This window comes from Pseudochaenichthys georgianus, chromosome 22 (assembly GCF_902827115.2).
Source record: "Pseudochaenichthys georgianus chromosome 22, fPseGeo1.2, whole genome shotgun sequence".
In the NCBI taxonomy this organism is placed as follows: Eukaryota; Metazoa; Chordata; class Actinopteri; order Perciformes; family Channichthyidae; genus Pseudochaenichthys; species Pseudochaenichthys georgianus.
In genome coordinates this window covers 25,868,067-25,891,534 of record NC_047524.1, presented here as the reverse complement: position 1 = coordinate 25,891,534, position 23,468 = coordinate 25,868,067, and the positions used below count along the sequence as shown (strand labels likewise).

At 41.2% G+C, this 23,468-nt stretch overlaps 1 protein-coding gene across 1 annotated transcript in view; it reads left to right on the top strand.

Annotated features, from left to right (window-relative positions):
- The first annotated feature begins 1,012 nt into the window (after positions 1-1,012).
- The window catches only part of LOC117468095 (thyroid peroxidase-like), a 53,631-nt gene continuing 31,175 nt past the window's right edge, over positions 1,013-23,468 (top strand). Inside the window, exons 1-3 of the mRNA XM_034112076.1 lie at positions 1,013-1,103; positions 6,795-6,879; positions 6,993-7,153. Coding sequence (XP_033967967.1) covers positions 1,013-1,103; positions 6,795-6,879; positions 6,993-7,153 — 337 coding nt within the window. The remainder of the gene's footprint in view (positions 1,104-6,794; positions 6,880-6,992; positions 7,154-23,468) is intronic.

Sequence of the window (23,468 nt, the reverse complement as noted above, 5' to 3'; positions counted from 1 at the left end):
GCTTCAAATCTTTTGGGGTTTCTCGTACCTTGACAGTAAACTAAAATTGATATTCAAGTAGTTGAAAAAAAGAAAGTAAGTGCCCGAGCTGATACTATTTCTGTTACATTTTTGTATTCATAATAAGGGAATACAGTTACTTTAAAAAATGTAATTCACAAAATGTTCCTGTATTCTGTACAGTTCCGTAAAAAATACATTAACAGATAGCAGCTACATAAAAAAAGGTTTAAAAAGTTAAATATGATATAGTACGAAGCATATTCACATACCTTACAACACTTTCACTCGGTCGACACATGATTTATTAAAAAAAAATATTATTTATGCACTTAAATGTATCAAACTAAAACAGTTTGCTGTGGTTTCCTTCTTGTTAACAGATTAGTAGGTGGACACCTGATTTGTTAAAAAATACTGTATCCTCTTAATCCATTTATTGTAGTAAAAGCATATTCTCTGTCTTTGATTTTAATAACAGTTTTTTTTGTGTATACTTTTAAGATGGAAGCTATATTCCTACCGTATGAATTTTCTAAATGTTATGGTATTAACTTTTTCTGGTGGATACCTATGTTTCCCTTGAATTGATTGGCATTGCATTTGATATTGAGATTATCCATTACTTTTATATTTTGATACTTTTAGTTTTAAATTAAGGCAATTTGTGACTGGTGTCAGAACCACTGATCCAAAAAAAAACATTAGATTTAATCATTGGTGTAACGCTGTGTCAATGTCAAATCCTATTTTAGTCAATGGATTGGGAGTCATTGCTTACTTACATTATTTCTATAGAAAAAAAGTGTGTTTTTTTAACCAGTCAACCAAGGACAAGGGCAACGCTGAATGTAAGAGAGGCTCTCGTGTGGGCTGGTTTTCTTAACCATTGCCATGGGCTCCCTGCTTTATCTGAATATAAAAGGAAACGTTGGGCAGTGAACACTGCACTTTGATAGGGCTTTAATTGTGAAAATCTTTAACGCTTGTACTGTAAAACTGCAGAGAAAAAATGGCATTTTATTTAAATATGAATTTCCTTATCATTCTGCTCTGCATCATTCTCCCAAGAGTTTCAACTGACGAAGCCACACATTTAAACGGTAAGTAAACAGTTTCGTCTTAAATCGATTTTTTTAAGCTAATTATCTGCATACATTCAAGGATTAGAAAGATGACATAACCATGGAGATGTTTGCAAGATAGCCATTCTTATGTCTCATTGAGGGTGTTTTTTTTAATTGTATAGAAAATAAATGGAAAACAAATCATTAGCTGTAAAAAAAAAAGTATGTTTTGCTAGCCATCAGATGTCCTACTAGGTGACAGTAATAATGCCTTGAATCCATTAAATAATATACAAACATGACATTTTCAACATTCTATACTAAAAATGTTTTGTTTTTTAAAATTAATATAATATTACTATTTTCATGATTTGTTTATATACTATCACTATTTGTCCTGATATATACAACATATATGACTTGTTTAAGATATTAAGGACATACTATACTAAGGACTTATTTTGATTATATTTTCAACATACTATACTATTAATGGTTATAATACTATAAAAATGTTCGGTACCACTTTACAATAAGACTTCCTTCCATGAGTTACTAACATTTATAACTGCCAAAAGGGAGTCTTATTGTAAAGTGCGACACATATCACCATTTATTGATGACTCACTAACACGTTGTTTTTAAGTTTAATACACATGTCCATTTATGAATGAGCTATAACATTAACGCTAACCTAATACACATTTTTCGCATGAGATGCAAAGTAAGATGCAACAGAACCAAGCAAAACACTTTATTCACACATGAAGAAAATCAGGACTCAAAATAATGACTATTTAGTATGACTGATACACATATTTAAACATAAAAGCTTTTCTCAGACATAAATGAAAGACTTGGTAAGACATAATGGTACTCAGACTGGAAAGGCTTTGCGTATATCCTTGAACAAGCGTCCAAGCAGTCCATCGGGGTGAGCAGAGCCAAGCCAAGATGACCATTCAAGAACCTTGAGGTGTTCCTCCAACATACTCTCTGTACGGTTTCCTCTCAGTCTACGGACATGTCCTTTGACGGTCGACCAAGCTCTTTCATTATGTTGTGTATGACTGCCGTCTGGGGGTTCACAAACCAGCTGCTGTGGTTTATGATGTAGTGGTTAACTTGTACCCCATGTTACTCAGCACTCTCCTGTATGCCTTCCACTCATCACTAATATGCTACTTCCTGACTTAACATGCCGTCTAATCAGAGGGACAAGGTGGCATCTTGATCGTTTCTCCACTAGTTTCAACACTAGTCTCCGCCTTTTGTCTTTAACTCCCATCATTCCGAAGACCCATTTCTTCCTTCTCCAGATACGTCCAAAGCGTCCACGAGCATACTAACAAAAAATAAATCATAACATCATCTTTGTTAACAACAAAATGCACACAAATTACAGTAAAAATGGTTGCACATCATGTTTCAAAATGCCATACTTGTTTATTAGGTGCATTGTATAACATAATTTAAGGATAATTATACAGTAATGGTCCATATTGATTTGTTTTATTGTTTTGTATTCTCTTGTACAAGAAAGCCCAGTCTTTCACTGCCGAACATAGGAACTGGGTACAGTACCTTCTCCCAAACACAAATACTCAAATAAAATGGTTTGCTTTATCAGCATTGGTATTACCTTATCAATGCATTTGATCTACAGTATTATCCAACTTAATGCTTAACACTTCTCTATTATGTTTTAACTTGGATGCTACGATTAGCATCGTTAGCGCAGATGTAGCTACCACTTGCTTAAATGCTAACCCAAGCCTTAACATTCATTAACGTTAGCTGACTAAAAACATAAGCAACTAGGGTGACCAGATGTCCCGCTTTGCGCGGGACTGCACAGCATTTTCAGGACTTTTGGTGCATCCCGCAAATTGAGACCATGTCCCGCATATTTCATTTTGATAGGCTAAAACGCTTTTCTTTAAAATCAGATTTATCCAACGGCAGTTGAGAAAGCAGGGAAGGCTATCATCACAGGGGTGTGTTTGCTGTCAATCAAACTGTAACTGCTGGTCTAGTGTTAACCAATGAGAGTAACTCACTCACACACACACCTCCGCGGCCCCGCCAAACAACAACAACGAATGTCAGTCAATAACGCAGGCGACGCAGCAGGTTATGGAAAATGGAGGAAACTGAAACTACAGCTAAGAAGAAAAGAAGATGCACATACAACAAAGACTGGGAAGACACTTACCCGTAGGTGAAGCCAGTGCAGGGCGACTCTCAGAGGGAGTTTTTTGCAATCTTTGCAAGAGTAATTTTTCAATTTCACATGGCGGTGAATACGACGTCAAAAGACACCGAGAATGCGATTCTCACAAGAAATGTGTCGCTCAAAAAGAGACATCCCACTCTATGGAAACATTCCTACTCACCCACCTGTTGTTGCTGTGATGGACAAAACTGAAAGCTATTTTATTTTATGTATTATTATGTTTTTGTTCCCTCCTGGCCAGTTATGATTTGTAGGGGAGACCCAATAAGTAAAAAACCATTTACAATAGGATAGCCATTTTGCTATATTATACATTATCAATATGTCAGCTACTGAAACAATGTATTTAAGATGTTTTTATGAAATAAGCACAGGTTGGAAAATGTATTTTTTTTTAAAAACCTCAACTGTTACAACTGTCCTTGTGTACAGGGACAGTTGTAACACATGCCAGGCACGGTTGTAACATGTTAATAACGGTTACTGTTGACAGAGTCACATGTATAGCAATAAACTGGTCATGACGACGAGGTCTTCTTTAGCCTTAACTGGCATGGTTTATTTTCATATGTGCATTGCACCACTTGACCTGCTCTCCATGAGAGCTAGAGAGAGAGAGATAGAAGGGGAGAGAACAATCCCTTATACCTGATACCTGACGTCAGCTACAATAGCTGCGCCTCCTTACGCCTATAGCGCCCTCTTACTGTGGAACAGTTATAGTGCAGTTACATGCAGACATATTCATACTTACACTTAACAGTTACCTTTTTCACACTACATGACAACAAATAGGGAAAGCTGTCAAATTCTAAGGCAACAAGATTTGAATGGGGTTTCACACATCCCCCAACAAACAATGAGCAATGAACAGGATAACAGATAACACACACAGCATCATCCTCTGTGAAGGATTAAACTGTTCTCTGAGAGGTGCTTCTACCTTAATTATGTAGACCTACCTCCTTTGAGCTGAGACCATAATATAAATCAGCTGCCTCCATCAGGTAGTCTCTCAAAAGCATCTCCTGCTCTGTTGAGAACACCTTCTTTGGTGTCCAGTAGCCTACTCTTTGGGGTGATTTTGATCCCTGACTCTCCAACCCCAGCCTCTTTGTATGGAACCGGTACAGGGTGACATGGCATATATCATGGGACCTTGCCACTTCCCTCAATGATTTGCCCTTCTCAACTTCATTTGAGGCCCTCTGCAGCAGAGGAAGTGGCACTCCCCTGTCTGTCTTCCTCTTTCTGACATTTGGCATACTGTAAACACACGCACACACTTTAGGCTTACCATACAGTATTTTATTCTGTTTATTTTTACAGGGACAATGCACACCAACCAACAATACAACTGTATGCTTGAATGAACAATTGATCATTCAAGCAAATGAGCCATCATTGTAAATGTGCCATGTTACAACCGCCCCAGGACCACCAGTCTGGCTTCCACCCCCTGTGAACCTGCCTGATTGCTAGCTTGACCCATATTTAGCTAGTTATATTTGTAGCTTACAAAACAGTGATTCTAATAATACTAGTTTGGATTCCTAGACATTTGAACTCAAGACAGTATCCAAAAAATACATCATATAATTTTAGTTAATGTTTTACCTCAGAAACACACATTTGCTGATATCTTACGTGAGAAATTCAAACTAGTTCCTTTTTTTCTCAGCGATCTTACCATCTAACTGCGCATGTGCAGAGTGAGTTTCATCACTCTAGCTTGTTTGTGATTGGAGATATTGAAGGTGTTACAACCGACCCGTGTTACAACTGTCCCTGGTCTCCCTACTTATGGTTTTATTTGATCTATTAATTTAAGTTGTGCCTACTTTTACAGGTAATACACTAGTTGAATTAGGAAGATGCATTTCTAAACACTTGAAGTGAATAATGCCTGCTGCCTTGGTTAGCCTTAGTTTACTTTTCTTTATTAAGATACTAAATTGTTATTGCATTTTGACTTCACTTTCTGTCATTGTTTATTGGATGCTGTTGAATAAACCAATAAACCGGGGGGGGGTCCCACACAAACATACTCCTTGTCCCACATTTGGTTTGTTGGGACCTGGTCACCCTATAAGCAACACATGTATAAAGTACTCGAATTTCACTTACCGCAACACCGCATTCATGCACCCTCTGTTTTAACCGCAGAGCGAGTCACAATAGTCCGATATAAGCATGAAGAATAGTCCACAAGGCACCAGCACAACAAACACGGCCGAGTTCAAGTTATGTTCCGCGGATGAGTTGAGCAGGCTTAATCCCTGTAGCACCACGGAGCTGCTAGCAGATCGCTGGACATACCTGTCACTCAATGTGACCACGCCCTAATGTATACATAACTTTAAGGCTTAATATAACTTAAACAAATTATAACTGGTAGTAACTCATTAATAAATGGGAATGTGTTTAACACTTTACAAGGCTCCCTTTTGGCAGTTATAAATGTTAGTAACTCGTAAATAAATGGTCATAAAGAGATGCCAAGAAACATCAAGATGGATGGGGGGAGAATCAACTCAGTGAACTACAGATACCAAGGATGCTGGCTGATGAAGAAGACGAAGTAAGCTAGTGCCAATATAAGGCTTAGTCATCTTGCCAAATAGTGAGCCTGTGTTGGTGTATGAAAACTATGTTAGAACTGGTTTATAAATGGTTCTTAATAATTAATAAAGTGTTTACAACCTAATTAATAACCTCATTATAAACCCTTTATGAATCCTCTATAAGGGTAGTCATATTGTGAAGTGGTACCAAATGTTCTTAATGACATTTTGACAAACTACGCTATCACTCTTTTTCTTATTTGTTACTACTTACTATTTACTATACTATGATTTGTTATGATATTTCCGCCTACTACTTTTCTTTTACCATACTATCAATTGTATTCCAGTTTATGCTATAGTCATACTATACTAGGCCATTTAGTCATGATATTTTCGACATACTATACTTTTATTCAGGATATCTGCCATATACTATAAAATGAGTTTTTATATTGATTTTCAACATGCTTTGATAAACCTTCTTTTCTTACATTGTTCTTTTTTCATGATATTTCCGAAATACTACGCTATGATTTTATTCATGATACTATACTGTTTATATTTTTTGATCAAACTTTCTTTGTTTTAGACTTTTAAATTATATTTTCGATATACTATACCATGTATTTTTCATAACATATTTTCAATATACTTGAGTTTATCAACATAACTAGAACTTTTTCCTATATTTTTTGACATTATAGACTAATCCACATGTATTGGTTAAGATGAATATATTTCTTTCTACAATGTTAAGTAGAACCAGACAATAGAACTTCCAATATTCTGACCTAAAGAACAATAACTTCAAAAATGTTACAGTAATTTCAGTCCTGTATTTTGGTAAATGTATATCCTATCCAACACTTTACAGAATATATTGTAGTCACAGATGTTCATGCTGTTATTTTGTGACACTTCCAGCCACATCTATGAGAGAACTGCTTATCTCGTCATTTCAAGAAAGCCAGCGAATGCTACATGAAGCCTCTCTTCACTCCAGACAAAGGTGATGAATCATCAAATGACTTTTTAAACTTTCAACTGCAACAGTATGTATTCAGCAGGGGACAGACAAAAAAACAAAACAAAAAAACCTTTCTTTTATCTGTCCATTTCCAGACGAAGCTCAGCCTCCTCTTCCATGCATGTGTCTCCATTCCTTCGGCAAATGGAGCCCGAGACCCTGGAGAGTTCCCGAGCTGCAGAGCTTTTTCAAACAACACTACACGTCCTCGACAACAGAGCGAGACAGAGATATAAGAGGGATGTCATGGCACCAGGTAGAGTTGATTTATTATTTAAAATCTAGTTTAAGAGAAAGGCACCATAGTCAAAACAACACCTATTGCGAGTGGTCCTAATTGGGCCATTACCATTTGTGAAGCTGACCGTTGAGCGGCCCGACCAAGCAAGGAGGCAGAACGTCCAAAATACAACCCGGTGTGGGCATTTATTACTCACAAACATATGACCCAGCCTCAATCTGCTGTTCACGTGAGCACAGTCACCAGCCACCAGGATCTCTCACACACACACACTACCACCCACACAGACAGGGAAACAGAGCCTAAATACCCACACACTAATCAGCAATTAGACACAGGTGAGGGGGGAGGAGACAACACAGGTCACCAAGTGAACACAATCAGGAGCAACAGACAAAACGGGTTTGGGGAACACCCCCAAACCAAACCACATGTGCTATGTTACAAGGCCCGAAGCCGTCAGTCCACAGTGACGAAGTTACCTTCGTCACATTTCCTCCTTCCTCTCCCGAAAGAGAACAGTACCTCATTCCTGCAACACTTATGGATCTTGGCCATTTTGCTCTCCTCCATGTGTCTCCACTCCGCCCGGTGTTTCTGCGTCTCGTTCTTCTGGATCCTCTGTCTCTTCTTCAGACTCAGTTTCTTCCGGAGACGTTTCTTCTTTTGGCCCAACGCGAGCAGAGAGGCGTCTGCGTCTGTTGTCTCCGGCTCCTTTTCTGTCTCTGCATCGCCCCCTGCTGGTTGGTCCTCAGACTGCACCTCCTCCTGACCATCCACCTTCTTCCCCTTTTTCTTTTCCTCCGCTGTCGTTTCAGCTGGACGCACGAGACCCTCCTCTTCCACTGCATCCGGCTCCATTTTACTTTTCTTAACCTTCTTCTTCTTTGATGGAGTGGCCCGAGGCATTTTTATTACATTGCATTTAGCTGACGCTTTTATCCAAAGCGACTTACAATAAGTACATTCGACCAGGAAGACACAACCTTGAAGAAAACCGAATCATATAAGTACATCAAGTTGCATAGAGCCACACATTTCAAGTGCTACTCAACTGGCTATAGATAAGCCAGTCCTTTATTAGTATATAAGTGCTCTGTTAGCAGTTCTTTGTTAGTAATTCTATCGCTCGAGGTGGAGTCGAAAGAGATGAGTTTTCAGTCTGCGCCGGAAGATGTGCAGGCTTTCTGCTGTCCTGATGTCAATGGTGAGCTCATTCCACCATTTTGGAGCCAGGATAGCAAACCCACGTGTTTTTGCTGATGGGAACTTGGGTCCCCCTCGCAGCGAGGGTGCAGCAAGTCGTTTGGATGATGCAGAGCGTAGTGCACGCGCTGGGGTGTACAGTTTAACCATGTCCTGGATGTACAGATGGAGCACTCCAAATCAGACTCAAATGGGTGTGTCCCAGTCAAAAGCCCAGCGGATGCCAGTGGCTGGGGGTGTTGCCAAATTGCTAGAGGGCGTTGCCCAATTTCCCCATTTGTTCAATTACAGGATTTAACCATGAGATGGCGCTTCATTCACAAAATACACAAAGACAACTGGGTGTTGTAGAAACATCAATATTTTAGATCAAATAAAGTATATAGTTTGCTTTATGCAGTATATTTCTTGTAATATTGTTGGGGTGTTTTTACACAGTACAGTAGATTGAAGTAAATCAACTTATACATTAAGATAAGATAAGATGGACCTTTATTAATCCCGTGGGGAAATTCAGTAGTTCAAACAGCAACAAGGTGAGAGTGAAAAACAGGACGGCACAGATTCACACAGATTAATAAAATCAAAAATAAGATGAGCGATACAAATAATAATAATGAGAAACTATGAAATAAGAAATGAATAAAACTAAAATGTAATTATCATATCATATATTATAATGTATTGTATTATTAAGTAATATCATACATTAACCCCATTATAGCAGATGCCACATTGAGTGGATGAACACATTTATGCATCAATAATTACAACAGAGTATTTCTAAATACAAGTTGTAAAAATACTTATATGTATTTAATATTAACCCTTTGGAGTCGACCGTCACGTCGGCGTGATCAGATCACATGACCGGTTCAAGCCGGTGCCGCATAAAAACAACAGTCCGGACAACATTGCCGTGTGTTTCTGTTGAAAGTACTGGCCAGTAAACACGGAGATACGATGATATAAAGTTAATATATTTCAAAAGTATGAAAAATGGAAGCACATTTTTGAATATCTTCGCCGTATTTGATCATTTTACGAAACGAAAAATACTGGAAACTGTAGATCCTGCTCAATGGGATGTGTATGTGTATTTCTGTCGAAAGTACTGGCTTGAAACTATATGCCAGTCTTTGTTTCAGGCAAAAAGACCCAATAAACATGGACATACGATGATATAAAGTTAATACAGATATATTTCAGAAGTATGAATAATGGAAGCACATATTTTAATATCTTCGCCGTATTTTATCATTTTACGAAACGGAAAATACTGGAAACTGTAGATTCTGCTCAACAGAATGTATTTACCAGGGAGGGGGTGAGGTAATCAGGTAAACGGAGTGAAACGAAACGAGACGAAAAGAGACGAAGAGGGACGGCGGGAACCGAAGAGAGACGGCTGCAAATGGAGAGAGACGAAGATATACGAAGCCAGGCGGCGGGAGACGAAGAGAGGCGGCGGGAGACGAAGAGAGGCGGCGGGAGACTGCGATTGAAGTAAAGTGACAGACAAACATTGAGAATTTAGATATAGTTAGATTTAGAGTTTTGAACTATGATGAAGAGAACTCTGAACGTGAGTCAAGCTTTAAGCTTGTTTTTTGACATGGAGGAGGAGGAATCTGTGATGTTGCCCTCTGTGTCGTAGTTGACAGAAACCGCTTTGAAGCGTGGCACAGATAAAGACAGAAAAAACAGATTTTTGTACATAATGTGTATATATATATATATATATTTGTAATAACACTTTTGTCTTATCAGAATGAAATCACATGCTACCTCAATCAAACTTTCACATTATCATAGTGACATCCCATGTATATATTTCCAGCTTTTAAATGGTTTCGTTGTGTATGTTTGTGTTACCTATATGAAAAATAATATCATTTTCAAAATCTGTTTTTACGTTTTTTGTGTGATTTTGGGTCCAAAATGTTCATATAGTAGAAGATCACTGCTCTAAACAAAGTCAAAAATCCTACATCCATACGAAATAAATATAATTAATTATGAATACATTAAGTCTTGTTCATTGTTTTTCACTTTTATTAAATGTTTGATATTTCCGGTGGAAATGGTGGACTATCGGACATTCAAAATGCAGCATATTTTCACTCTTACACATATTCTCCTTTTACATACATTTTCACTCTTACACACATATTCTCCTTTTACATACATACATGTTCACTCTCACACACGTATATATTTACACTCACATTCATACACTTTGCTCTCATATTATCATATTTCAATGCACACATTCATATATTGTCACTCACACATTCATGCATTTTGTTCTCATATTCATATAATTGAATGCTCATATTTATACATTTTGCTCTCATGCGAAATCTACTAAAACAAAGTATGTCATGGTGGTCAGCTGTTAAACACAAAAGTGTATCTTAAGGGCTGTAAATATAATAAGCCTGTTGTCAATTTTAGACACGGGCTTATTATATTTACAGCCTTAATAACATTCATTTTCTGGACTCAATTTGTGTCTTGGCCGTTTTCTTTGTTGCAAGCAAACGAGTGCTTTTTGTTTTGAAATCACTTCCGCGAGTTTCGCGGGCCTCCCCCCCTCGCTCCACTGACCATTAGACCATTTAGTAAGGTAAAAAGCAAAAGGACAAAAACGCCTCTCAGATGCTCTTCCGTTTACTTTTTTTAATAAAGAAAAACAAATGGTCCGTAGATACACGGACTCATATAGCCTATGTATGTATACTGTAAGGAGAATGTATGTGTGTGAGAGGACCAGTATGAATTACGGCATAGAAATATGCAAACAAAAACCTACAGAGTGGGGGGGTGGGGGGGGGAGAGCTGTGGAATGTGACCCTTCCTCCACACATTCCGATGGCCAATTTGTTTTAAACAAAGAGTTCGCAACACAGGACAACATAGGCAACATGGGGGGTGGGGGCTGGTGAACGGTCTGGTCAATGTTTGTAAACACAATCCCCAGGATGTGTCCTAATCAAACCAAAAGAGAAAATGCAGATATCATTCTCTCTCTCGACTCGCTGGTATCTCGAGCTGAGCGCTCATTGGTGTTCATACTGCTCACAGGCTGGGCTGCTGTGTATATCTAGTGCAGTGGTTCCCAAACGGTGTGCCGCGGCACACTGGTGTGCCGTGAGGCAAGTCCGGGTGTGCCGTGGGATTTTGTGACAACCATACTTTATTATTGCAATATACAACTACACAAAAATAATTATTTTTTAATTTACTATATCAGTTGTTACAACCTTCCAAAGGCTGGAACAAACAGGGAGGACACACAGAGTTAATTGAAAATATATGTTTATTTAACAGATTGTTGAAGAACACCTCTGATGTATAATATGGTAAGAATCAGGCTGTCAGTAGTGTGAGCAGTGTGTGGGTGTGTGGAAGGGTGTTGTAGCATGTTGGAGGGTGCATCAAACCTAGCACAGGCTGTAGGCTGAGGTTGCTGCAGCATGCCAGGATCTGAATCAGAGAGTGATCCTTGCAGCTGGGCAACCTTTATACCTTCTTGTGGCTCCGCCTCTAGATGGGCGGGCACAAACAGGACGACACTCCCAGTACCTGCCAGAGGACAGCAAGGCAGGGAGCACAGCCAGGCAGAAGGGGGGAGGGGTCGTCACACCCCCTCCCTTAAAATGGAGGACCCACTAGGATCCTCCAACCTGAGGCACAAAAACACAACCACCAAACACAATAGACCCAACCAAAGTTAACCTTGAAATGTTCGTACAACCTGCAAGCACATCTGTAGCCTCTTGCTCAACCCCTCAGCAACTTTGGTACCTAAGAAGCATTTTAAGATAGGGCAAAACAGAAAAAACAGACACTCCTGCAGGGAGAAAAACACTAGTTAACCTAGGAGGTTATAGCCCTGGACATGGCATCAGCCACTGTATTATCCACACCTTTGACATGCCTCTGCAACTCTGTTTACTTTCTGCTCATTAATGTAGGTAACAACACGGTCAGGCAAGGTACCTTTGAATTGCTCAAGCAAGATAAGCTCCTGCAGATCTTCCAGAGTTTTTACCTGTGAGGAAACACACCAACGGTTGAAACTAGTGGTTAAATCACGAGCAAACTCCATATGTGACTGCTTCTCTTTTCTGAGTAACCTAAAGCGCTGTCAATATGCTTCAGGTACTAACTCAAATTCCTGAAGTACAGCAGCTTTCACCAACTGGTAATTGCTACTGTCTTCAGCAGTCATGGCAGCGAAAGCCTCCTGGGCCTTTCCAGTGAAGACACACTGAAGCAGAAGGGTGCGCTCAACATCAGACCAGTCTCGTGCCTCAGCTAGACGCTCGAATAACACAAAGAAAATGTCCGGGTCCTTTTCGTTGAACCTCGGAACTATCCTCAAATTAACAGCAATATCAAATGCTTGACCTACAGTCTCTGCAGCTCTCCTGGTCTCAGCTGGAAGCTTACCTTCACTCATCAGCTCCAATCTGTAGCGCTCCAAGTCTAGTTTTTGTCTAGAAGCCATCTCTGCTTCCTGAAGACGGGCATTTTGTCTCAACTTTTCTATCTCCACATCACGTTCCAAGTGTAGCATTAGAAGCTCCTTTTGTTCTTTAAATGACAGTCCAACCCCAAGTCCAGACAGGACTGGAACCATACTTGAAACTTTACCTGACTCAATTGACTGTTGGGAGGTAGGCCCCAGAAAGACAGACAAAACACTTTTTTCCACTAACTGTGCCTTTATTTCTACCAACAACTCCTCTTTATTCAACTTTTTGGGAAGTGCAAGACCGTAATGGTCAGCCACTCTCAAAAGCTGATCTTTTTTATAAGTACTCAACAAATCCTTATTTGGGGACTCAACAAACTCTTCAATAGAAGCCATTTAACTGTTTACCGACCAAGGCAAGGTTTTTCCAGCAGTACTGATAGTGAAAGACAGTTTTACATATGGAGACCCCACTCCTCTGGCTAACTACCTTACCAAATGCTTACTGACTCACTCACCCCTAGTCTTCGTGTAGAATTGTGGTAGGATTTTAAGCACAAAACCCCAGTGACCCGGTTAATTCTCAGCAAACGAAAATCACCTAGGCAGTCATGGAGTGCACCCGAGCAAATGCTCTAGCCACTTACTACACAAAAATAACAAACAAAAACAAAAAAAGGTTCAATGAAGACAACTTGTGTCTCTCATTGCTTATACCGAACAGGAATAAGGGTTCCAAACATTTGACAGCCTTTAACACAAAACAGCAATAGCTTGCCTTGGACATAAACACAACTGTCTTGGACAGAAACACAACTGTGAGTAAGACCAGTTACTCACAGTGACCTATTTTCCCCTACAAACTCAGAGTCAACCAACCAGCTGTGTGAACACTCCCTGACTGAAATAGGTCACCATGTCCTTTATCCAGCACCGGAAATTATCCCGGACGAGCCCCCACTTGTTACAACCTTCCAAAGGCTGGAACAAACAGGGAGGCCACACAGAGTTAAATGAAAATATATGTTTATTTAACAGATTGTTGAAGAACACCTCTGATGTATAATGTGGTAAGAATCAGGCTGTCAGTAGTGTGAGCAGTGTGTGGGTGTGTGGAAGGGTGTTGTAGCATGTTGGAGGGTGCATCAAACCTAGCACAGGCTGTAGGCTGAGGTTGCTGCAGCATGCCAGGATCTGAATCAGAGAGTGATCCTTGCAGCTGGGCAACCTTTATACCTTCTTGTGGCTCCGCCTCTAGATGGGCGGGCACAAACAGGACGACACTCCCAGTACCTGCCAGAGGACAGCAAGGCAGGGAGCACAGCCAGGCAGAAGGGGGGAGGGGTCGTCACACAGTACTTTGTGGGTTTATATGTACGTAATCTGTGCGACTTGTGCGTCCACATCTCCACGTGCAGTGCTGCATAAACATGGCTGAGTCAGCGATAACTTTCGAGGAGTGGAGGTATACCCATTATTTTGAGTTCGTCCGAAGAATAGACAGGAATGTGACGGTGAGGTGCAAACTGTGTCCAGGCCAGAAGCTGTTATCCACTGCTGTAAACACCACGTCAAACCTCAACAAACACCTGCAAAGAACACATGCTAAGGTGAAGCTACCGCACATGCTATTTGTTGTTTGTTTATTATCACGTAGTCTATTCTTCTTCTCTGTCTTCCGGTTGTTGCCTGTTTTGAATGACAAATACACACTACCGCCGCTGGTAAGGAAAGTTATTGCCACTCATGCATGGGCAGTTCGTACATGCTCGGCGAGTAAAGTAACGAGTAAAGTAACCTTTATGTAGATAGTAACGAAGTAGTGTAATATATTACTTTTTTAAAAGTAATATGTAATATATTAAATTTTTTTAGTAACGACCCCATCTCTGGAGTTGGCGTTCTCTACTCTGGTTTACATGAAGAACAACAAGAGGTCACGGCTCTCTGTTGAACAGGACTTGCGAGTGGCCCTCTCCTCAGTGCCACCAAGGATTAAAAAAACTGCGCGCCCCGACAGGCACATGTATCTCACTAATTTGTAAGTCGGCAAAAATATTTACAATAGCACATGTTTCAATGCTGATTGCTGAAATGTTACATTTATAATTTGTAGTTCAGGACCATGGACAATGCAGCTTCCTTGCATTGACAGTTCTCTGTGCTGAATTTCTGCTGAGTTTCCTTTGCCTCATTTTTAATGTTGTGACCTGTCTGGTTTAAATGAGTGTGTTGCTGCTTTGATGAAGCCTAATTTGATAAAGTTTCAAATTAATTTCTGAAATATTTCGTTAATAAATATTTCATGAGTAATATAGTTGTCTTTGTCACATTTTATTTGGCATTAGTAAATAATTATGCACTTTTACAGATATTTTACATGATATGAGTGATAACACGTGCTATAAGGGCTATTTTGGACAATAGGTGTGCCTTGAGATTTTTACTTGTCCTTTGGTGTGCCTTAGGCACAAAACGTTTGGGAACCACTGACATTAAATAAAATGTTGAAAACTGAACTTGAAAATTGTTTCCTCTTTTTATTTTATTTATCATTTTCGGGACGGGGAGACGTGGGGAGACGTGTGTGATTAAAAATTAATTAGCAGAAATGTAAAGTGATCTAACTAAGTTCTATTCATATTCTTGACGGGAAGAGCCGTGTAAATGGGTGGCCATATATGCATTTGAAAAGCAATATCAATCACAGTTATTATACAATAGGCTATAAAAGCACCATCGATAACCATTACCTTTATCCAATTCAAACTTTGGACGGGAAAAAAGGAAGGTGTACATGGTTGGGCTATACTGTAGGCCTACTGTATACACATACAAAGGCCATTCAAGCTAGAGTTCTTCTGGAAATGTTCACATCAGGTAGCGGGTAGCAGGGCGGGTTCGGTATTGCACGTCGCGTGGTGGGAGCGGGTCTTGAAAATCAGACCCGTGCAGGACTCTGCATCAGGCACCTTCAAGTTAAACAATACTACAGTATACAATTAACACAGTAGGCCTAAATTATGTGGATTAAACCACATTTATTTCGTTAAAAAGAAAGGAAATATGATTTTGTTTGAATGATTAAATGTCATCAGGCACCTTCAAGTTAAACAATCAGGTGCACACTTTAATGTGCCGCCACCTCTGGACTCGGCTTGGCTCGGTTTAAAGAATGCACAAATGTGTTTAATCGTTTATGTCAGATATGTACTAAGTAGCCTAAATACATTTGTTCCTGCTCAAGATTAGATTCAACTTTATTGTTATTGCACATATTGCAGGTACTGAGACAACGAAATGCAGTTTAGCTTCTAACCAGGTGCAACAAGCAGCGAAAAGTAATGTGCACAATACTACAGTAAACAATTAACACAGTAAATTATGTGGATTAAACCACATTTATTTCGTTAAAAAGAAACAAAATATGATTTTGTTTGAATGATTAAATGTAGGGTGAATTGCCCTAATGTGGGACATTTTTGCATTTCAGACTTCGGGAATATATTGCGATATGAAGCCGATACAATAAATCAATAAACGCATCTTTTTAGAATAGCCTTTAACTAGATTTTTAAATCCCCCACATTATGCCATGCGGGCATGAATGTCACAGCTTTTATTATGTTGTTTTAATTGTTTGTTTTTTTATTGTTGTTTTGTTTCACCCTTTTTAATTTTTAATTTTGTAGCACTTTGAGTTTTGTTTACGCAAATGAAAAGTGCGCTTATAAATAAAATATATTATTAAATCAAAATCCAGTACTATTCCGAAAACCCCAGTAATATTAGACACTAATAATACAGTAAACTATTAACACTGTACATATTATTGTTTGCCCGTGGGATTAGGATGATTGGTAGTGAGAGCCGCTGCATTTTCCTCCGGTCGGATGTGATATAAAAACAAAGCGATTATTTTTGTTGTTGGAAACTCACGTGGATTACATTTAGTGCATTCATTTCAACTCGCGAACATATGATACATTAAATGATCGTGAGGATGATAATTGAAAATCGTTTGTTTGAGCTTGGATGCATTTCCTGATCTAAAAACATAGCGATGGTTTTGTATTTACGCCAACGTGAATTAAACATGGTGATGTTTAGTAAATGATTACATGTCTCTTATTTAGCACAGAATATGATCCTATCCGTGACATATGGATCTTAACAAATATCCGCTATATCAGATACCTGTAGATCAGCTGTTTATTTCACATGAGTTCCAGTGTGGCAGCTTTTCACGGCTCCCCCTGGTGGATCCATGATCCATTGCAGCTGGTTTCATTATAATTAAATGTATTTATCAAGGGGGCGTTTCAAGTCCTGCGGGGGGGGGGGCGGGGTTTCCTTTTCAGCAGGGGCCCACCCCATGCCGATCATGGACCCGTACGGGTAGGTGTCTGAAACGAAGCGCTACATCTGTAAGAAGGGCCAGATTCGCAGCATGGTATGCAAGTAGCAGTGTCTTGAAGTGGATTCTAGCAGTTACTGGAAGCCAGTGAAGTGAGCGGAGGAGCGGAGTGGTGTGGGAAAATGTAGGAAGGTTGAAGACCAGACGAGCCGCTGCATTCTGGATGAGCTGCAGAGGTTGGATGGCACATGCTGGTAGACCAGCCAGTAGGGAGTTGCAGTAGTCTAGGCGTGAGGTGACGAGAGCCTGGACCAGAACCTGCGTGGCTTTCTGGGTCAGCTGGGGACGTATCCTCCTGATGTTGTAAAGCGTGTATCTGCAGCAACGGGTTGTAGCAGCGATGTTTTCAGTGAAGGACAGTTTGTTATCTAGGATCACACCCAGATTCCTTGCAGTCTGAGTCGGGGAAACAACAGAGGTGCCGATGTTGATTGTCAGGTCAAGAGTGGGACAATCTTTTCCCGGAAGGAAAAGCAGTTCAGTCTTGTCAAGGTTGAGCTTGAGGTGATGAGCAGACATCCACTGAGAGATGTCAGCTAGACAAGTAGAGATGCGTGCGACGACCTGGGTCTCTGAGCGGGGAAAGGACAGAATTAATTGGGTGTCGTCAGCGTAGCAGTGGTATGAAAAACCATGCGGGCTAATGACTGATCCGAGCGAGCTTGTGTACAGGGGGAAGAGGAGGGGACCAAGAACAGAGCCCTGAGGGACCCCTGTAGTTAATTGACAAGGGTCGGACTCGGACCCTCTCCAAGTTACCCTGTAGGTACGGTCTTTGAGGTATGAGGTGATGAGGGAAAGTGCAGAGCCTGAAACTCCAAGTTCTTGGAGAGTGCGAAGGAGGATCTGATGGTTCACCGTGTCAAATGCAGCAGACAGGTCCAACAGGATGATGACAGAGGAGAGGGATGCTGCTTTGGCAGTGTGCAGTTCCTCAGTGACAGCAATGAGAGCAGTTTCTGTGGAGTGACCTGCCTTGAAACCAGACTGGTGCGGATCCAGAAGGTTGTTCTGATGGAGATAACAGGAGAGTTGTTTAAAGACAGCGCGTTCAAGTGTTTTAGACAGGAACGGGAGGAGAGAGACAGGCCTGTAGTTTATAACATCAGACGGGTTGAGAGTGGGTTTCTTTAGGAGAGGGTTTACTCTTGCCTCCTTGAGACTATTTGGAAAGTGACCAGAAGTTAGAGAAGTGTTGATGAAATGGGTGAGAAACGGTAGAATATCAGGAGCGATAGTCTGAAGGAGGTTTGAGGGGATAGGGTCCAGAGGACAGGTGGTAGGGCGAGCAGAGGTAATGAGGGTAAGAACCTCACTTGGAGAGAGAGGGGAAAAGGAGGTTAGTGTGTGGGTGAAAGGAGGGTCTGGTGACCCAGCGGTGAGTAAAGGTGAGTCAGAAAAAGAAGAGCGAATATCATCAACCTTTTTTTCAAAGTGGTTAACAAAGTCGCTTGACAGAAGGGAGGAGGGGGAAGGGGCTTTGGGAGGGTCCAAGAGGGTGGAGAAGATGGAAAATAGATTTTTGGGATTGGAATAGGAAGATTGGATCTTATCTTGAAAGAAAGTGCTTTTTGCCTGAGAGATCGAATCAGAGAAAGAGGAGAGGAGAGCCTGATAGGTTAGGAGGTCGTCATGGTGTTTGGATTTCCACCGTTTCCGCTCTGCTGCCCTAAGGACGGTTCTATTAGCACGCAGTGCGTCATTTAGCCAGGGAGCAGGAGGGGACTGACGAGCCTGCTGAGATGTGAGAGGACAGAGAGAGTCCAGAGAGGATGAGAGAGTAGAGTTTCAGCAGCAGAGTTTGGAGGCAGGAGTTGGAACGAGTCAGAGGAAGGGAGGGCTGAGAGCACCGATGAGGCAAAGGTAGAGGGGGAGAGGGAACTAAGGTTACGGCGGACAGGTGCAGGATGAGAAGAGATTAGTTTGTTATGTTTGGAAAGGGGTAGAGAGAATGAAATGAAGAAGTGATCGGATGTGTGGAGCGGGTTTATAGAGAGGTTAGAAGTAGTGCAGTTCCTTGAGAATATGAGATCAAGGACATTGCCAGCTTTATGAGTTGGTGGGGATGGAGACAGTGAGAAAGCAAAGGCGGTTAACAGAGATGTTAGTTCGTCTATCTTCCCTGTCTGGAGGTTGAAGTCAGCGGAGGGCCAGTTTCAGTGATGTATGAGAGGAGATTATCTAATTCCTCCAAGAAGTCTCCCAAGGCGCCTGGTGGACGGTAGAGAACAACAATGGTTAATTGTATAGGATGGGTTACTGTGACGGCATGGAATTCAAAGGTGGAAGGAGTGAAGTTAGGTAGCTTGAAGACGGAAAAGCTCCATTTTGGAGAGAGCAGGAGACCAGTGCCACCTCCTCTGCCAGTGGGTCTGGGTGTATGGGAGAAGGAATATGCTGTGGAGAGAGCTGCTGGGGTGGATGTGTTGAATGGAGTAATCCAGGTCTCAGTGAGAGCAAGGAAATCCAGGGTCTGCAGGGAGGCGTAGCCAGAGATGAAGTCAGCCTTAGGAACAGCTGACTGGCAGTTCCACAGGCCACCTGAAACTAGATGTTGGATCTCAGTGGAGCATGTGGGATAGACGAGAGCAGGCCAGTTATATCGATTACGAGATACACGGGGCCAGTGATAATTGCGAGAAGACACATGAACAGGAATGGAGAAAATACACATGATTATAGCATGAGGGGCTAGAAAACTAAAGAAAAGAAAAGAAAACACCAGCGGTAATTAGCTCAATCAGAGGAGGATTTGCCTCCTCTTTGCCACCCTCGTGACTCCCGCAGGACTCCAATGTCTTTGTCAGTCTTTGACGCTGAAGCTGACGCTCCAGGAAAGAGCTACCTAAAATGGACGCCTGATTGCTGAGTTCTCACAGCTGTGGGGCCACGCCCCTCTAATTAGTTAACTCTCTACAGCTGATGGGCGACAGCAGAGTGTCCCTGCCTATATTGTAATGCAGGGTTGAGTGACCCACTGAGACCTGTGTAACAGGTTCACTTGAGCAGATCTGAGATTTAAAATCTCTCAAAAGCGCCGTTTTAGCTACAATAACTACAGAACAATTATACAGAGTAGAATAAATGAAACAGAGAAGTCTAATTAAACAAGAATATAACTTACAGTGGTTGCTGCGTCAATAGGTAGTGTTGTCACCCGGTCTAGATGCACACATATGCACGCATTTGTTGCTCTGCAGCCGGCTCCGCCTTTAGTCTGTTCTCTTCTATCAGGGAAACCTGTTCCTGTATCCCTGAAAACGGCTGCTCCATGTTTCCCAAATGGCACTCCTCCCGCTTGAATTTGGCTGTCTCATACTGCAGGAATGACTTCATAATTTCCCTCAGTTCCTCCATCGTTTTCACCTCCTCACTTGGTCAATCCCACTTCTGACACCAATTGTGAAGCTGACCGTTGAGCGGCCCGACCAAGCAAGGAGGCAGAGGCAGAACGTCCAAAATACAACCCGGTGTGGGCATTTATTACTCACGGGCACATGACACAGCCTCAATCTGCTGTTCACGTGAGCACAGTCACCAGCCACCAGGATCTCACACACACTACCACCCACATAGGGAAACAGAGCCTAAATACCCCCACACTAATCAGCAATTAGACACAGGTGAGGGGGGAAGAGACAACACAGGGCACCAGGTTACCTTCGTCACACCATTATTCATATCAATATAACAGATTACCAAAAATGGGATAATTCAAACCATGCCTGCAAAGAGTCCATCCTTTATAAAGGAAATTACCATTAAACGGTGGAGCTTTTCCAAGGTGTGTCTTTCAGGCAGGGGCGGATCTAGAAAAATATTCATGGGGTGGCAAGAGGGTGGCAGGAGAATTTCAGGGGTGGCATCCCCTGGCAGAAGTATATGCTGATTTAATCGCAGTCATATCAATCAATGTTAAGTTGGACAGCCACAATATTGATATTTTAACTCAATAACATTAGGTGACATTATTGTGGCACATCAGTAAAGCCTTACATATACATATATAAGGTGGCAGACATAATTTAATGAATTTTAACTGAACAATAACAGAATGAGTTTTTTTTCACTCTTAGACCAGCAGGGATACCAAATCTATGAAGACTTCTGCAATAAGTACATTAATTAACTGTCTCATCGATGTTTGTCTGTATGAATATGATAATATTAACAATCATATTATTACTATCAGCTGTCAATCACTGTTATGATTCACATATTCAGTGTTATTATTAAATAAACTATATTTTTTGGAGGAGTTAATGATGAATGTTCCTGAAGATGCTTGCTCACCCTCCTTCAAATTTGAAAGACAAGTAATTACTATCATATATCAAAATAATCAAAAGAACAGTTCAGCGCCCCACAACTTCATTGTAAACAGTTACAACCTGGACTTTACATCAGAAAGAACAAACATTAAAAAAGTGACTAACTGCATCAGTTAGGGTTACAAAACGTGTATTCAGCTAAAACATATACATCGCTGCAGTTATTATCCAGTGGAAAGTCCTTACCTACTGGCCTAGTTAAATCAAAGTGGTTACTTTCTTTTGGCTGGGCAGTGTAGTTTTACACACCGTCTTATTTGACTTTCTCAGGACTTGAAACTGTTTTTTGGGGGCAGAACCCCACGAAGAAGAAAAATATTATACACAAGTAAGGTGATCATCTTAACAGTTTATTATTCTCATCGACTCATCCGTGAGCAGAGCATCAAGTTGGCATGCCTATAACAGCTGAATGTGGCGATCTTGATCAGCCAAACGTCTCACAAACTTATTAAGATTTAAAGCTTTAGTTTGTTTTGATTCAATGCTGAGTACAGCCAAACTTGACAGGCTCTTCTCTATCATTGTAGACCGCAAACAGTGGGGGCTCCAGAGTATTTGTGTTGGGTAATCTATGGTAGGGCTAACCCATACAGTGGTGGGGCTCAAGTCAGTATTTGCAATGTAATTACATACACGCTCCCCTTGACAGTGAAACGCCACGCGTGAGGTGTAGATTATTTCCCTGTCTCAATCCAAATTGAACTGTATGAAATAAAAAGGCACATTTGTCTTGTAGTAAATAAAAAGGGCGACCTGGAGCCAATCCTGCAATTTCCCCACAAGTGAAAGAGTTGACATGCTGAAAACCCAACCCCTGCAGGGGGTTCTGGGGGGATTCTCCCCCAGGAGATTTTTTGAAATACTAACATAAAATACACATTCTGGTACTCTCTTGAGAAGAAAAATAAATAAATCTATTACTACACGACATATTTAAAAAAATGAATGGTATTTTAGTTTTTTGTTACTTTGTTCTGAAAGCTGAACCTGCTGCTCCTCACAGAGAGAAGAAGGAAGAAGGATGAGGGTGGATAGCCCCCATTGTTCTGTGTGTCAAAATGAAAGACAGCCCACACACCTATCAATCATCAAACCGTGGGGTCTTATTTCATTACGTGTTGATTTCTATCAACACATAATGTTGTATCGATGTATCGGGACTTCCTGCAACAACACCACGCCGTTATCGTGATTCTGATTGGCCAGAAGACATCAAAGATGTTCCATTGAGAAGTCGATCACTACGTGACAAAAGTTTTCAAAACCGTTTCTAGTCTTCGGTATTTCCAGACAAGTGGCTACTGAAATCAATCTTACTAACTGCTGTCTGTGCAATTTACTCTGCGCGAGTTGGGGGACTTTATTTTGCTTACCTTAACATCATTTTTCATGGTGGGGCTAAGCCATTTCTTGGTATGGCTGTAGCCTACCCCAGCCATACCCTGGCGCCACCACTGACCGCAAATACCTCATTCCTTCCATCTACTTGGATCCGAAATGCTTCTCGTTTTGCGCTGTCCCCCGTTCAAATGAAATCGCCGCCAATCATATTTCCACGCTCGTTCCAGGTCCGGGGGAGGGGTTACAAGGCTCACGTCTTGTGCTGCATTCACTTGCACTCGGACATAGAGATTTTCTCTCATAAATGTCCGATGAGCCACAACCTTTTTTTCAAAACAAAGCTGCCAACTGGGGTGGCAGCTGGGGTGGCAAGGCATTTTTCTGAGGTGGCAGCAGATCCGGCGGCAGACATACATCTCTGGGCGGGCATTTGATTTACCAGGGCGGGCCCACCACAACACTTACATTTCCTGGGAAATCGGAATTGTCAACGGGGAGGGGGGGGGGGCTGTTAGATGCTCGCGATTTGTCAACGAGGGGAGGGGGGGG